Source organism: Amblyomma maculatum, chromosome 8, assembly GCF_055883805.1.
Source record: "Amblyomma maculatum isolate TAMU_Amacu chromosome 8, ASM5588380v1, whole genome shotgun sequence".
Taxonomy (NCBI): domain Eukaryota; kingdom Metazoa; phylum Arthropoda; class Arachnida; order Ixodida; family Ixodidae; genus Amblyomma; species Amblyomma maculatum.
Window position 1 is genome coordinate 27,307,384 of NC_139351.1, and position 15,729 is coordinate 27,323,112.

Below are 15,729 nucleotides of genomic sequence, written 5' to 3' on the forward strand. Positions count from 1 at the left end.
TTAAGAGATAGAAAGCGTGCAGAGTGGGTCAGAGAAATAACTCAAGTTACCGACATTCTAGTAGAAATTAAGAAGAAGAAATGGACTTGGGCAGGACATGTAGTGCGAAGAGAGGATAACCGATGGTCACTGAGGGTAACAAACTGGATTCCAAGGGAAGGAAAGCGTAGCAGGGGGCGGCAGAAAGTTAGGTGGGCGGATGAGATTAAGAAGTTCGCAGGGGTCAAGTGGATGCAGCTAGCACAGAACCGGGTTAAGTGGAGAAATATGGGAGAGGCCTTTGCCCTGCAGTGGGTATAATCAGGCTGGTGATGATGATGATGATGATGACACACTGAAAGTTGTACTACTTATTGTTGTACTGCGCCAAAAGGTGGTGGTGCGCAAATAGTGCTGAACCTTGGGCAACCATCCTGGCACCTAGAAAACGGCCTGAGCATGCACGTCTATCGGGTTATGGCTTTCTCTCAGAACATGCCCTGAGCTAAGGAGGCAGCTGAAGTGGAAAAAAAGTGGGCACGAGCTGGTTCATAATATTTTCATTCGGTCCCAGCAGCTGCATTAGGTGCAGAGGAAGTGAAAAAATGCCCATATGTCGTGTGATGCCAGTCAGCTGTAATGAAACTTAGGCGGCTGCAATTAATCTGGAGCTTTTGAAATCTTGAACCTAGCATAACATAATGCAAAAGCCCCACATAATACGAGGTGCGATTTGAGGATAGCAAAAATGGAAAAAATGTGTTTTGCCTATAGTGAGAGTGAGGAACGCTAACAAAAACATCTATTCAGCCTGCATTTCACGGTCACCTCACGAGGCATGCATGCCCAGTACTCACGCGTCCAATACCACGCTGCACCTGGGCATCAAATAGCAACAAGTAAGACTATGTGCCGGTGACAGCTGACTCCACTTCTCACGGAGACACGCCCGAGTAGAGAATTTCTGCGGCAAATGCGAAAATGCGGTCCTCCGGTCATTCTAGACCAGTTTTTGGCTTCCAACACAGGCACAGGACGGCAGCACAGAAGCTGCTAGTTAGCGTGTGCCATGCGTGCGTCTGTTCTAGCAGGAGGTGTTCTCGGATTAAGGGGTTTTGCAGTCATCATCTGGGCTGTAGTCTACTAAATCACAGCTCAGTAGACAAGCGTTTTCTTGGAAGCCCTTCCTTGGTTGGTGCCTCTGAAGGCATTTGTTACCATGCATTCTCCGAAAGTGAAACCTATGATCTGCTTGGAAATGCCGGTCAAACAAACTGCTCTGAGGTGCATTACAGTAGTGGCGTGGGGAAGAGGAAAGGAAAATAAAGAAGCACTTGAATTGTACCAAAAGTTGAAATAACCGAATACACAGGTGCAGAGCGCCACACTCCGGATAAAATGAGTGGGAAACCATCAGTTCAAGGGTTAAATAAGAAAACCAGGAACCTTTGAACTTTGACCTCAACCCCAGACCTTCTACCTTAATGTTACGCACCTTGTTATTTCTCTTCTAAACATAGCCCAGATGACCTCCACCACAATAGTGTTCTTGCACGTTATATGCACCAGGTTTATCCACGTTAAATCATTGTCAAAAAGTGCAATCGTCTAACATCCATCAAGCTGCAACTGATGCAAAGCTTTTTTTGTCTCTTTTAGCGAGCGATTCTAGCTGTATCTTCCTTAGTTCTAGGATGTTTTTCTTTTTTTCATATTTCTGTCCTGTGCTCTGATAGTTCGAGTTTCAATGTGTGTTGCTTCATGCCCATGTTTGTGGCTTCAGACCATTGGTTTCTGTCTAGACATATCTGTAAGGTTGAATAGCCAAAGGTAGAGCACCCAAATTTCCACTTGCAGTGTTTTGAATAACTAGTTTTTTTTTTTTCTTTTTTTGCATTTCAGTTGTGGTTTACTGTGCGGTTATTATTGTTGCTTTGATCTTGCCAGTTGAAGAACGCTTTGCGACAGTTAACAACTGAACCTTGACATAACAAACCAGAATCCATACGAACCAGATCTGCAGGGTCTGTGACGTTGAGCCAGGAGCGAATGTTGCTTCCGTAGTGGGCACCACTTAGCACGCCACAGAAGAGGTCGACCATCATGGCCAGACCATAGCCCTTGTAGCCACCTGAAAACGGGGCACATCATACACAGGGCGCATGTTGGGAACCAGTGGCACTATCCACAGTCACCCCTGCAAGTGGAATACCTTGGCATTCGGCTGCCTTGCCAGAGATCACATTTCAACTGTTCCCTTCTCTATTTAAACTAGCAGAAAAAGTCAGCACAAATGCAGCGTTGTGGATGTTTGCTGTGAAGCAGTGCACCATCATTTGCGCACATGCTGCCTGCCAAGTTGGCTGGTATGCCTTCTGTGTGAAGCAGCTGCTTTTTTCTTCCCAATAATGGAGTCACCAGTCGCAGGATAACTGTCATGGGGAAGTGCATCAATGTAGTGTGCACTGTCCCGACTGCCATCGATTGCCTCTCCATTGTTTGAGGCCTAAATTCTGAAATATTGGATTGTTAAAAAACTAAATTTAAGGCATAATTAGATAGCCAGAAGAGTGAAGAATGAAATGTTAGAAGCAGTTTTTTGATATGTTAATTAGTAGTCATTTTACGGCCTTATGAACTTCAGTACTGAAAATGGTTGTACCAATTACCACTAAATTAATCAAAATAATTCTTTAAAACCAAAAATGCAAAAATCTATTCCCAACATTTCACACAGCATACTTTCAGCTTCCCATTGCAAAAAGAATTTCAGCTCTATGTGCTTTGGTTGCAGAGATATCGAGGCCGCAAAATCAACAGTAGTCAAGAATTTGAGTTTTGAGAAAAGTACAAAAAAACAAACAGGGGACAATTTAATACATATTTACAGGTGCACTAGAGATATTTAGAATAAGAAATGGCTAGTAGCCACCAGGAATGTAATCTTTTTGCCTGCTGGTGTCCAGGTGCCGCTTCTTGAGCACTCCTTGGAGGTTTTTAGCGATGGCATGTTTTCAAGCACATTTTTGCTCTCGGCGCCCATCCTTCTCTGCCATTCTTTTTGCAACCTTTGCATTGGCACTGAGGCAAAGTTCCTTCAGTATTGCTGAAGATGTTCTCTGCCGGCATTAAATCGCATCACTGCCTCAGCCACGACAACTTCAACAGTATATGAACGATGCTCCATGCACTACGGAGTGCACTCCTACGGGAAGTTGCTCTATGCACTACGACGATGTGGAGCCATCTAGTGCGAGTCTAGTAAAGCAGATTAGTCACGTGATCGTTTTGTAACGTCACAATTACGTTATAGAAAGAGGGACTGGTGACGTCAACTTATTTGCGCGATCGCAAGTCATGGAAACCGTGGATAGAAGCCGTCGGTACCGACTACCGTCGGAGTTCCTCCGGCCGACCGGCACTTTTTTGCAGGCTCCTCGGTGCGCAATCACGTGACGTACGCGTATCTGTTTTTTGTTTGTTTGTTTGTTTATTTTTGTTTTTCTTGAGAGAGGCGCGGCTGGGCGCGATATGCGGGGGAATGTAGAGTATGTGAGCGCCGTTTCTGTGCGTTCGCAATCTTTTGCTTTCGTTCTTTTTCTTCCGTTGGTTTGATGGGGTGGCTGGTATTCAAGGCGATGCAGGGACTCACAGTCGTGAGCCCTCTTCTTCGCAGCGCGCTGCAGGGATCCTGTGTTTGCTTTCCTCGTTGTAATGAAAACTTGTAGTACTGACCGTATGGGGGCCCACCTGAGCATGAGTTATTTGCATACACGTGCGCCCACACACATCCAGTTTTGCAGTGGCGAAAAAGAAATATCTTCAAACTGAGGGCACCTTCTGAGGGAGCGTCAGGTTGAAATTACACAAGATGTTGCTTAGCTTATGGGCAGACAATTTTTTGGCACTATAGTTGTTTCACATAAGAGGCGTAATCTAAGATGCAAAAGCTGCCCATTGAGCGAAGTACGCGCGCACAGAAGCAGTCAAACCTTTAGCGCTTGATCAGGCCAAAGCAGTCCATACCTAACTGCTAAGGGGAAGAAAAAAATAAATGAAAGGAAGCAAGCGTACATATGCTCTGTGCTTTGTCGAGACCGGCCGTGGTCGAGGGCAGCTCCAAGCAGTCACTGGTTTGAAATCGCGCTGTCTACGTTAGCTTAGCCTGCCCGCTTCTCCTTTCAATTCCTTTCCGCACCTCTAGGAAACAAACAAACAAAAAAAAAAGGCATGCGGGCTGAGCGCTTTGCTTACATGACATACGGCTCTCCCTTCCCCACCTCGAAGCCGCTGTATGCCGCGCTCCGGCGGCCAAGCGCCTACTAGCATCCTTCCCACGCATTGGACTTGAAATTTCGACAGCTTGCAACCACCCCCTCACTCCCTCTAGTAAAAGGAAAAAAATAATAAAAACACCCACAAGGCGCACAGGAGTGCTATGTCTATTTTGAGTCGCGCAATTTAGCGCCCAGGACCTGTAAATATACCCTCCTCGCTCGGCGCCGCACTATGGTCAAACCATTGCATGCGCTAACATTTGTGTTACAAAACTATCTGTGTTTACTTGCTTTGAAGAGAAAGAACAAACTGCAGGTGCCCGTATCTGCGTGCAGTCGTACCTTGATCCCGCGATCTGGCATCGCATCCACACCCGTGATTGTCGACAATAGTTGTAATTACTTGCTGCGCTGCCCCTACTGCACAGTGTGTATGTATATACCGTATTTACTCGCATAATGCTCGCACTCGCATAATGCTCGCACCCCCCACATTGCCTATCGAAAATTGGAATTTTTTTTTCCTCGCATAATCATCGCACCCCCAACATCACTGCCGCGAGAGTCGACATGTTGCACCGCGGCAGTCGACTACGCGTAGCGAGCGCCATCTTTCTAGTGCTACTGAAACTAGCTGGCCCCGTTAGGTGCGTGCGCTACCAGGAGGCGCTACCCGACCCAACCGACGATCATCATCACCAGCTCCGACCACTCCGAGCGCCTCGAGAAGGAAACGTCAAGGTGTTTCGTCAGTTTTGTTCCGCTGGTACCGCCACACGTTCTCCCGAGTTCCGCGCATAGTTCTGCCATTTTGCAAAGACTTTCGTAGGCCTCGCGTGCTACTTTTGTCACCGTGCTCTCTGTGCCGCTTCGCCATGGGGCGATACGCAAGCTACACCGCTGCCTTTAAGCTAAAAGCTGTCGAGTACGCTTTGGAGCACGGCAACCGCGCTGCCAGCAGACACTTCGGAGTCAACGAGTTTTGTGTCCGCTACTGGAGACGGCAGCACGACAAGCTCAAGGCAACCAGCAAGACTCGGCGTGCCTTCCGTGGTCCGAAGACGGGAAAGTTTCCTGGGGTTGAAACTGCACTCCTGGACTACATTAAGGCTCTACGGGCGGATGGTTGCGCCGTGTCAATAGAGCTGATGCGGAACCAGGCGCGCGTAATTGCAAGGAAAGAAGGCATCTCGGCGCAAGATTTCCAGGCAAGTAACGGGTGGGCCACGCGGTTCATGCGGCGCAATGGACTTTCGCTCAGGAGGCGGACGACGCTTTGCCAGCGGCTACCTGCAGCCTATGAAGACAAGATTGTGGACTTCCATCGCTTCGTGATACGAATTCGGCAGGAAAGAAACTTCTTGCTCTCCCAGATCGGAAACGCGGACCAAACGCCCCTCAATTTTGATATGCCGAGCAGCACTACAGTGGAGCAGACAGGTGCACGGTCTGTGCACATAAGGACGACTGGTGCCGAAAAACAACGATGCACGGTCATGCTAGGCGTGACTGCGGACGGGCGGAAGCTGCCACCATATGCGATTTTTAAGCGGAAAACCCTGCCAAAAGGAAAGCTGCCCTCCGGAATACACGTGCGGGTGCAAGAGAAAGGTTGGATGACGGCAGAATTGATGATCGACTGGTTGAAGACGGTGTGGGCACGGCGACCGGGAGCACTTCTTTGTCCGTCGCTTCTCGTTCTTGATAGCTTCCGCGGTCACCTCATGGACTCTGTTCGCGCGAAGTTGACGGAATTGCGTACGGACATCGCAGTAATACCAGGTGGCCTCACATCGATGCTGCAGCCTCTGGACGTGTCTTTGAACAAGCCGTTCAAAGATAACGTTCGGAGGCTGTATGCAGAATGGATGGCCGAAGGCCAACACGCTCTTACGCCGGGTGGCAAGATAAAGAGGCCATCTGTGGAGCTGCTGTGAAACTGGGTAGCAGATGCATGGAGCATGATTGGCGCTGACGTGGTCGTGAAGAGTTTCAAGAAAACTGGCATTTCCAACGCCCTGGACGCGACAGAAGACCACTTGGTGTGGGACGAAGATGAAGAGGGTGAAGCTGAGGAAGCCGACGAAGCAGCGACCAGCGATAGCGATGGCAATGTCGACGTGGACTCCGCGGACTCTGAGTGATGGTGATGTTGCGGGCGGCCAGCCTTCGCAAATAAAGTGTTTCTGCAGCTAGTGTTTGTCGTCTCTGTGGTTTTATTACAAACGTAAGTCCTGCTTGCAATTGAAGTTTTGGTTAAATTTACAATAGCTGGCTTGAGAACCCCGGTTCACAGCCTATTTACATTTGCTTTCAACACTCCAAAGCATTGTTCAAAAATTTTCCCCGCGTAATTATCGCACCCCCTAACTTCGCACCGATTTTCTGCGAAAAAAAAGTGCGAGGATTATGCGAGTAAATACGTATATATATATATATATATATACACACACACACACACCATCGGCGCGTTGTTTTTCCTTCCGCTTTTCATTTAAATTCTTTACCCCGAAAATCACCATAACACTAATTCTTGTCAAATACCAACAACCAAACAAAAAAAAAATCCCCAACGTTTGCTTTAGACTCGGGGACTGTCAGCTCCTTTAAACTATATATATATATATATATATATATATATATATATATATATATATATATATATATATATATATATATATATATAATTGCACGGATTTGTATTTCCATGTCATACCAGAATTAGGACAGGGCCCATGTTGGCAGTCAAGATGCTGCTAAATCTCCAGGAACTGACTGTGGGGTTTCTGAGAATTAATTTTTGCGATGCCAACATATTTTATGAGTTCCCTTCAACAAGTTGCGCAATGCTTATCACTAAATTTCTCTGAAGTCAGTGTGGGTAGCATTGCCTGACTTGCACAAAGTTAAACAAAAGATACAGGGACACAACATAATATTTATTAGTTGCAGTTGTGAACAGTTACTCGCATCATTTGCACTGTGTACAGTACCACTGCTTCTTCAAATCATTGCTGGTTACAGCAGCACAACACCTGCAAAATGTAAAAAACAAACAAGTGCACATCAATAAAAGTAAAGGAACCAATGTCCTATTGTAATGGCAACCTGATTTTCACAGTTTATGCAGTTTTGTAAACATTCAAGCTGACATGCTTGTGTTAACTTTTGGTTATACACTGTACTTTCAATGACCATATTTTGAAATTTTTACAAACAATAAACTACTCTCTCACTGAGTAAAGGACTGCACCATAAAGGAGCATAGATTTTTTCCACTACATTAATACGTCTGAAGTAGCAGAAAGCAATTCTGTTGACTGTAGCGAAAAATGTCTCACCAGTGAAACCACTCCAAACAATGGTCGCAACACACCATCTTCAGCTCACCATCATCTTTTTCCTTGCACAGGCCACAAATCCACACCGCATTTTTCTTTTTTACAGCAACTGTAGTAAAAAATTCAAAGCTAAAGTTAAGCACAAAAGTATGCCGACGAGTAAATGGTTGTAGCACTGATGCATACCTGAAGCCATGAGCTGGGACCAGGCATCCGGAGTGCAATATTTTCTCAACTGTGGCAGGGAAACCCTACAATCTAGCAGTGCGCTTGGCAAGGCCTCTGGCCTAACTTCAATGTCACCCTCATCGAGCAGGCACGCTCCATTCATCACACGCTCACAAAGAGCCTTGTTGGAGACTGCAGCCAGTAGCACTGCAAAGACAAAATGAAAAACAAGTTAGGAGATGACAGATAGCACTGGATGCTTTGTATTTACATTTTGCTTTGGCCTTTTCAGAGAGGCACCATCTTCTTCAGTTTCCCTTGCTCTCTTGTAGCGGTTTTAGACAACTCGCTTTGGTGGGCGTCCTCGACTTTTCACCTCGGGGAGTCTTAGTTCACAAACTGAGCTAGATGCACATTTTTGGTTTGTAATGTTGCTGCTGGAGCTGTTGGTTTGTGTGCCACTGGATTGTGTTATTGGTTCTTGGGGTGCACTTTGTGTGGTTGGAGATTGCTCCAATTCTAGCAGTACATTGGATGCAGTTGGCAAGGTCTCTATTCCCAAGGCGTTATCTTCCTGCACATCTTCATGCTCAATACCAAAATGTGTGAGAGTGGCATCTTTCAGCCAGGAGGCATTCAGCGATTCTAAAAAGGCAAGGCGTGCTGCGAAGATGTCTGGCCGACAGTCGGCCAAGTTGTCGGCAACAGCTTTAAGGGTCCGCAATGCGTAATTATAACGCTGACTTCTGTTCATTTTTTCGAAAGAGGGCCCAGGCATGGAAAGAATTTCTGGTGCTTCTTGGTTGTTAGCTTCCGGGTTGGCTTTTGCAGCAGCACCCATGAACTCAAGTTGATATGATTTAAACCAACGCCTGTGAACAGCCCTTGTCAGGTCAGGTAGAATGTCATATTTTACACAAACAAATAGGAAATGCCAGCAAAGCAGCCTCATTTTTGAATAAGTAGTGCAACTACATGTATTATTCTGAAGAGAGACCTCATGCCATGTTTCGGTGCAACTTGATGAAACAGAGTATGTTTGCTCAGATATAATTCTGACTTCTGGAGGGTCATCCTGCAGCTTTTCGAGTTCCTGCTTGATTAATTTGCAGGCATAAGGTGTAAGAACTTTTGAACATTCCTTTTGCACATCTTTTGATTCTTGATGAGAATAAAATTCGCATGTTTTCAGCAATATAGTTTTGTGGCAGGTCTCTTGTTGCATACTCGCTGACATCTTCAAAATTTTGCGCAGAGTTTCATGAAGCTTTGAGGATGATGCCAGAACATTTTTTATCTTCGCATGATGCGATTCAACACGGTTTGTAGTATTGTTGCCGCCAGTGAACTCACGGTCACATAAGTGCCGGACCCACATTTCAGGAATGCTGCCCCAGTTTTTTTTTTTAAATAGCTCACAGCTTCTTGGTTTGCGTACCTTTCAAATTCCGCTTTCGCGTCATGGTATTTGGCAGGTGTAGGGGAAAGCAACATTTGATTAAAGCTACTCGATAAACGTTCCTGCTCATCTGAAGATTTAGCAAGCTGTCCAGCTGCACTCTTAAAAGCCTTGCTCACATGAAACTGACACAACTGAACAGCCGGTGAGCTCGGAAACTTTGTCCTGACAGCATTGATTTCAGTGAAATCTTTGTCTACAATAACTACTTTTGTATCAGCAGCAGCAGGATTCTCTGCAACAAAAGTCTCTAAAAGCTGATTTATAACATGCTGCTGCTCGGATGCAACGAAGGCATACGCAATAACCTGGGTGCTACCAGACCCATCCTGAACAGCCAGCACATACAGGGGCATGCGCAGTTTGTTGGTGCGGTAAGTTGCATCAAGGAGCAGCACCTCTGGAAATGACGTGTATGCTTGCTGCATGTGTGGTGTTTGTATAAAGAGCACCTGCAGCTCCTTGTTCTCATCAGTGATGGCCAGTACTTTAGCACCATAAGTGGCTTGACAGTGTTTTAGTTCTGCCGTCAGTAAGGTCGCTTCATCCTGTGTGCTGGCTGCGCGCTTTAGGTTATGTAGATCTTTGGCGATCACTGTTTTTCCTGCAGATGTGAAAAATTTAAACAAAGAAATGAGCAACAATGCAACCCATACTGACAAATGTAGAAAAAAACTTGGAGCTACTTACCAGTTTGTTCTTTCAGCTTCTGAACAATCATGCTTGGAGGCACATTTAGGTCTATTAATGGCTGAACGAAGCTAGCCTCTTCAGTTGTGAGCTGACGGCACTCGGGGTATGCCTTGTAGATCTCACTGCTCACTTCATGATTGTGTTCCAAATTAAGTGCAGTGATTTCCAATTGTTTACTGGCACGCCGAGCCGCTAATACCAGTCTTGCAGGACAGTCCTTCTTCATAGTCCTGGGAAAAGAACAAAATAGCATATTAAACTATTTCCTTGCGGCGAGTCCCGGATGCCAGAGTGGCCGCGCGCACATGCTTAAAGCTCGAAGTAAACAAAGTTAATTTGAGTGCTAGAAATCGATGCAAAAGCATTAGCCTGCGATCAGACCTCTCGTGTGCTTTTTAGTGAGTTAATAATTCACACGTGGCCACAGCACGCAGCGCGAAACCTTTGTCCGAGGTTTGCTGCGTGCTTTTTAGTGAGTAGTTCACACGTGGCCAGAGCACGCAATTCACACGTGCCCACAGCACGCAGCGCGAAACTTTTGTTCGCGGTTTGCTGCAGGCCTCTTACGTACCTTTGGTTCGGTCGAATGCCGGTGCCAGTAGTTCTGTGCCGTCCTGCATGCTTGCAGGTAAAAGTGGCATTGGCAAACCGAAGCTTGCTGTCAAGTTTTTCCGCCTCCGCTGACAAATGGGCATTGACCACTTCTACGGACTTCGTTGTTTTCTTGACAAATAAAGAATTTGTCTGTACTTGGAAGTCACGCAGAGCGGTGTCAAACGCATCATATGAATCGAACCTCGCACCCACGGTAATATTCATGACTGCGCGGGCGAACGCACGTGTTAAAAGCGTGGTCACGCGGTCCACGATGTTTGCTGCTGGCACCTCGCCTCCCTCCATGCTCCTCGCGCAAAGGGTCACGAGGTGTGGTCACGTGACGCATAACATGCGCATAGTTTGAATAAAGTTACCTAGATGGCGCCACAAACTGCGTAGTGCTAGGGTGCCTCGATGCGCGCCCGCTCTCCGTTCAGGGTGGCGCCACTCTTTGAAGGGGTCGTCGCCGCCAAAACCTGTTATCGGGAGGCGCCGCCGCCATTTTCTTGCATCCCGCTCCCGCCGTCACACTGACTTCCACGCTGTCCCACGCTTGACACGGAAAGCGGCGTTCTTTACACAGTTTCTGCAGAATGCCTGGGTGCTGCGTTCCCCAGTGCACTAACAGCGCTAAAAATGGTTGGAAGATGTTTTCGTTTCCTAGAGACCAAAAACGACGTCTTCTGTGGACCGTGAAAGTGAAGCGGGACAAATGGCAGCCGACGAACTACTCCTGCATATGCAGCGTAAGTACCCGATCTCTGCGCTAAATTCATTCAGGCATATGTCAGCTTGTCTATGTGTCTGTTGCTGATAATTAGACCTACGATTTTGTGTTAATGGAGGTGTCATATCATGCTTTCGCAGCCCTCTGATATTTGATCACTGCACACGCACGTGTAGTCGCTTAGAGCTGGGAAGCGATATTAAACCTCCGGCGCATATGCACCTCCATTAATTTCACTTGCCATCACAAAATAAGACTCAGCTGTGTAAAAGTATTACAATCTTTCTCAGCCACGAAGCCTGAAAAGGAGTGAATCACGCTTACTTCACAAAAAGCCCTCGTTGCATTTTGACAGGCGCATATAGCAGCGAGGAAATTGAGTGAAACACGGAGTGAAAATTTCATGCGACACTTAGGCTTGTGTTTCTTCGTGTTGTATCAAATTGAAATCATTTATACTTTTGTTCTGTGTGAAAATTATGCTATTCAAGATATTTATTTTAGCTTCTCATATGTCACGGAAGTAGCGTATGGAAATGAAAAAAAAAAATGTGAAATATATTTTTTTTCTGCATGGTGTGCGGATGTGGACCCATATGCGGGCCAGTGTGTGTTTGTTTGATTTTCTTGATTTATAGCATTTTAATCATAATTTCAGGTAATAAGGCTTTTATATAACAATTTCTCATGCAGGCTCACTTTGAACAATCTTGTTCTGAACAAAACCGGGCAGATGGATGGAAGAAGCTGAAGCCAAATGCTGTACCAACGATTTTCCCATTCAGGGGTAGGTACTTCCGTTTGATTCACTTCCCGATTCTGTATAAGCGCATACATTCTTTATAAAAAAAAGTGGTGATCGCTCGGAAACATTTCAGTATCATTTGAGCCTCTGGCCCGGCATGAGCCATTTATTTCGCCTTTAACAGGCTATGTGTACAAGCATGTATGTATCAAATCTGCTTCTAACGCTCCTATCAGAAGCCTAGCTTCCACTTGTTAAAATCTACTGTCGATCGGCTCACGCAACAACCTTCATCTCAAACAAAGACTTAACCCATTTCCACTTGAAAGGCAGAATTGGTCTCCTCCTTTAATTAATGCAGATGTATATAATCAAACCGACATTGTGAGTAATACAGGGAGCGGGGAAAAAGTACAGTATTTATGTGCATCTTTTTGCCCCTACGCTTAGATTTTTTTGCGGAAATTAAAAAAAAAATTCAAAGCACTGGTCATGCCTTATTTTCGCTTTGCTTTCTGTCTTAGTTTTCCATTATCTGTGATTTCCGCATTTTCTTTTTACTTTGTGGTCAATTTGATCATTGGCTTGTACATCTTTTTGATCCAGTTGCTCTGAGGAAGCGAAAGCCACCTAGAGACAGAATGCAGCATGTGCCCACATCCACCAATGAAGAGGTGAACAAACCCGCTGAAGGACTTCATACCGCATCAGAGGCAGATTTGCTCCCCGAGTCAACTCACATAGAATCACAAAATATGTCATCGGACAACCTCCAAGTCAACCGCTCAGATTTAGAATCTTTGAACGTCAGAAGTCCAAGCTCGACAGATGAAACACCCACAGCTAGTGAGACACAAAGGGAGTTTGCCGAGTTGAAAAAGGAGTTGGAAGACATGAAAAGAAAATACGCCATGCTTCAAGAACATCACGCATTTGCTAAGAAGACAATCCAAAAGCTCAAAAAGCAAGTTCAGAACCATGAAAGCAAGGCTGATAATTTTGCAAAAAATACACGGTTCTTGAACGCAGACCAAATTTCCGCACTTTCGAAAAATAGCACGCAGGGTCACACGTGGTCTGCAGAGACAGTTAAGCAAGGGCTGCAAATTAAGTTTGCGTGTGGAACGACCAGATATGAGACATTGAGGAAGTTGGGTTACCCCCTTCCGTGTAGCAGGACTTTGGCAAGGAGGATCCAGGGACTGAGGTTCCTTCCAGGAATCCTTCAAGAGGTTTTTTGATATCATGAAGTGCAAGGCTGAAACTATGGAAAACGGGGAGAAGGACTGCGTGCTGTTTCTAGACGAGATGGAAATTTCTACAGCGTTTGAACTCGATCGAGGTGAAGACATTCTCCTTGGAGGTACAACACTTCCTTCGACACCAGAGGAGCCCGCCAATCATGCTTTGGTATTCATGTTGGGAGGAATTAATCAGCGTTGGAAGCAAGTTATCGGGTATGAATTCACCGGGAAACACGTAGAAGGTGCCTTGCTTAAAGACTATGTGCTCGACATCGTCCGGCGCTGTAGCCAGATCTCCCTTCGAGTCCGTGCAGTCACATGCGACATGGGATCAGCAAATAGAGCGATGTGGCGCGAATAAGGGTTTTCGAGTCACAGAAATTCTACCACACTGTGCTCAATACCGCATCCATGTTTGAACGGTAAAGAACTTTTTTTCACTGCTGATGCAGCACATGTGTTGAAAAACCTACGAGGGCAACTTTTAAGTTCCAAAGTTTTTACACTGAGCGATGCCACCGTGCTCGAACACAACCTCCCGTCACTAAACGTGAAACTGGAGCACGTACAGGCAGTGGTAGACTACGATGCAGAGAGGGAACTTAAAGTAGCCCCTGCCCTGTCAGAGGTTCATGTCAGCTGCGGCCACTTTACAAAAATGAAGGTTGGAGTAGCTCTTCAATTCTTCAGAGAAGCTGCACCGGCTATCCGATTTTTGGTGAAAGAAGGGCTGCTTGACCCGTCTGCCGAAACGACAGCATGGTTCTTGGATCTCGTGTCAAAGTGGTATGCGCTGATGTCATCACGCCATCCCACTTTAGCTTGGAGTTCCACGCCGACCAAGCTGGAGAGCGGACGTGCAATCGATGGGCTTCATCGACCACGAACGCTTGCGCTCTATTTCGGCCACTGGATTTCGGAAATTTTCTGGGATTCGACTCTATTCAGGAAGCGCTCACCGCGGATTATCAAGACTCCAAGGTGGGCCGATTCTTTCGCACATTTTTGAGGCTTGGAAGAACTTCGCAAGCCACGGGGGACACTAGGCCTAGTTAGGCCTAGGCAAACAAAGGCACCCCCGGCCGTTTAGAATTTCGGCGAAAATGATGGAAACCGTGGAGGGAACGAGCATAGACCCTGCGGAGCTGAAAGAACCTGGCCAGTGGTTTATTGCCAAGAAAAGAGGAAAGACGGTGCCACTTGAGAACGAGGGACGCAGCGTCACCGATGATCAAGGGAGAGAGCGAGCCGCGTCCAAGCTCGCCGGGAAGAGATTGGCAGCAAAGTCGGTTGAAAGGCAATCGATCAAGATACCTGACGGAACTGACAAAATAATTCTCCGCCCACGGGGAGGAGTCAGCCGCCTACTTAAGTATGGCAACATTGAACTTGCGGAGTTGATCGCTCGCACCGCAAATATAAACATCAGAGAGGCCGCGGAAGACACCTTCTCGGTCAACACAAAACAGCAGTCTATCCTCATCGCAACAGACAGCGAATACCGGAAAAGAAAATACGTCGCACTACGCGTCCTCGAATTCGAGGGCCAGAAAATTGAAATCACGGCGTACGTCGCTATGCCCGAAGACTGCGGTAAGGGGGTGGTACACGACATTCCCCTTCGCATCACCGAGGAAGAAATAGTGCAACGGCTACGCACGATCAAAGGCAACCCCCCCGTGCTAGGAGCCAGGCGCCTGGGCAGGAGCTCAACCACCGTGCTCATACTGTTTGAAAAACCAGAGGTGCCGAGGTGGGTGAAACTCTCACTTACATGGCAAAGATGTGTCTTATACAGAAAGAAATACGAGGTTTGCAACGCATGCGGGCGCCTAGGGCACCGCGAAGATGTCTGCCCAGATCCGAATAACGCTAAGTGCAGAGGATGCGGAGAAGAGCGCCCAGATCAGGGACACACCTGCGAAATAAAATGTCAGCTGTGCGGTAAAGACCATCCGCTTGGCGACAAGAAGTGCAGAGAACTCTACAGGACTCCCTACCAGACCAAAAAACGTCAATGGGAGCAGAAAATTGCCGAACAGCAGCAGCAACAGCAGCAGCAGCAGCACAACGAACAGCACCAATATCCCAACACCACACCTGAGAGCGGCCGCAGAGGACGCTCGAAATTCAGAAGAGACCGCCGTGACCAACGCGGATATTCTCAAGAAAGGGACGGAGGCTTCCGGGCGCAGAGCGGGGACTTCCCGCAGTTGGAGGACGCCAACCGACGTCACCGTTCAAGCTCCCGCAGCAGCAGGGAGCGGTCCGGATCCAAGTCCAGGTCGGGGTCCAAATCCAGAGTCACGGCTAACTCCAGGGACCCAAGGAACCCGTCGGCCACCCAAAAGCGAAGCCCGAGCGGGGACAGTAAAACCGTGAGTTTCAGCAGTGGGGTTCCCCAGGCTAAAGATGAGGAAAACAAAGAAAAAGATAAAGAAATAGAAAAGTTAAGAAAGGAAGTTGCGGAACTGAGGGAGATAATTAAGAAACTCACTC

The 15,729-nt window shown here is 46.9% G+C and overlaps 2 protein-coding genes and 1 pseudogene across 5 annotated transcripts in view; all 3 read right to left on the minus strand.

Moving 5' to 3' along the window:
- Window positions 1-15,729, minus strand: part of LOC146180805 (uncharacterized) — an 80,532-nt gene that overhangs the window by 16,276 nt on the left and 48,527 nt on the right. For all 3 annotated transcript variants that reach the window (XR_014700120.1, XM_084576149.1, XM_084576148.1), the window contains exon 8: window positions 1,992-2,110. Coding sequence is in view for 2 of the 3 variants with exons in the window: in XM_084576149.1 (XP_084432275.1) it covers window positions 1,992-2,110 (119 nt within the window). In the remaining variant the exon portion in view is untranslated. The remainder of the gene's footprint in view (window positions 1-1,991; window positions 2,111-15,729) is intronic.
- On the minus strand, window positions 7,142-7,974 carry LOC146180806 (uncharacterized). The gene is made up of 3 exons (XM_084576150.1): window positions 7,784-7,974; window positions 7,598-7,706; window positions 7,142-7,291 (listed from the first exon to the last, which is right to left on the minus strand). Exons 1-3 carry the CDS (start codon window positions 7,926-7,928, stop codon window positions 7,228-7,230), a joined length of 318 nt encoding a protein of 105 aa, XP_084432276.1. The 5' UTR covers window positions 7,929-7,974; the 3' UTR covers window positions 7,142-7,227.
- LOC146180807 (uncharacterized) lies at window positions 7,998-10,741 on the minus strand (annotated as a pseudogene). The gene is made up of 3 exons (XR_014700359.1): window positions 10,489-10,741; window positions 9,915-10,147; window positions 7,998-9,828 (listed from the first exon to the last, which is right to left on the minus strand). The product of XR_014700359.1 is annotated as an uncharacterized LOC146180807 (transcript).

What these genes read in the sequence shown, in the direction of transcription:
- LOC146180806 (XM_084576150.1), bottom strand. Translation starts at nt 7,928, where the DNA reads ATGAATGGAGCGTGCCTGCTCGATGAGGGTGACATTGAAGTTAGGCCA. An exon ending in GTCCCAGCTCATGGCTTCAG is followed by an intron (nt 7,707 to 7,783) that starts GTATGCATCAGT and finishes TTTTTACTACAG; the next exon opens with TTGCTGTAAAAAAGAAAAAT. An exon ending in TGTTTGGAGTGGTTTCACTG is followed by an intron (nt 7,292 to 7,597) that starts GTGAGACATTTT and finishes TACATTTTGCAG; the next exon opens with GTGTTGTGCTGCTGTAACCA.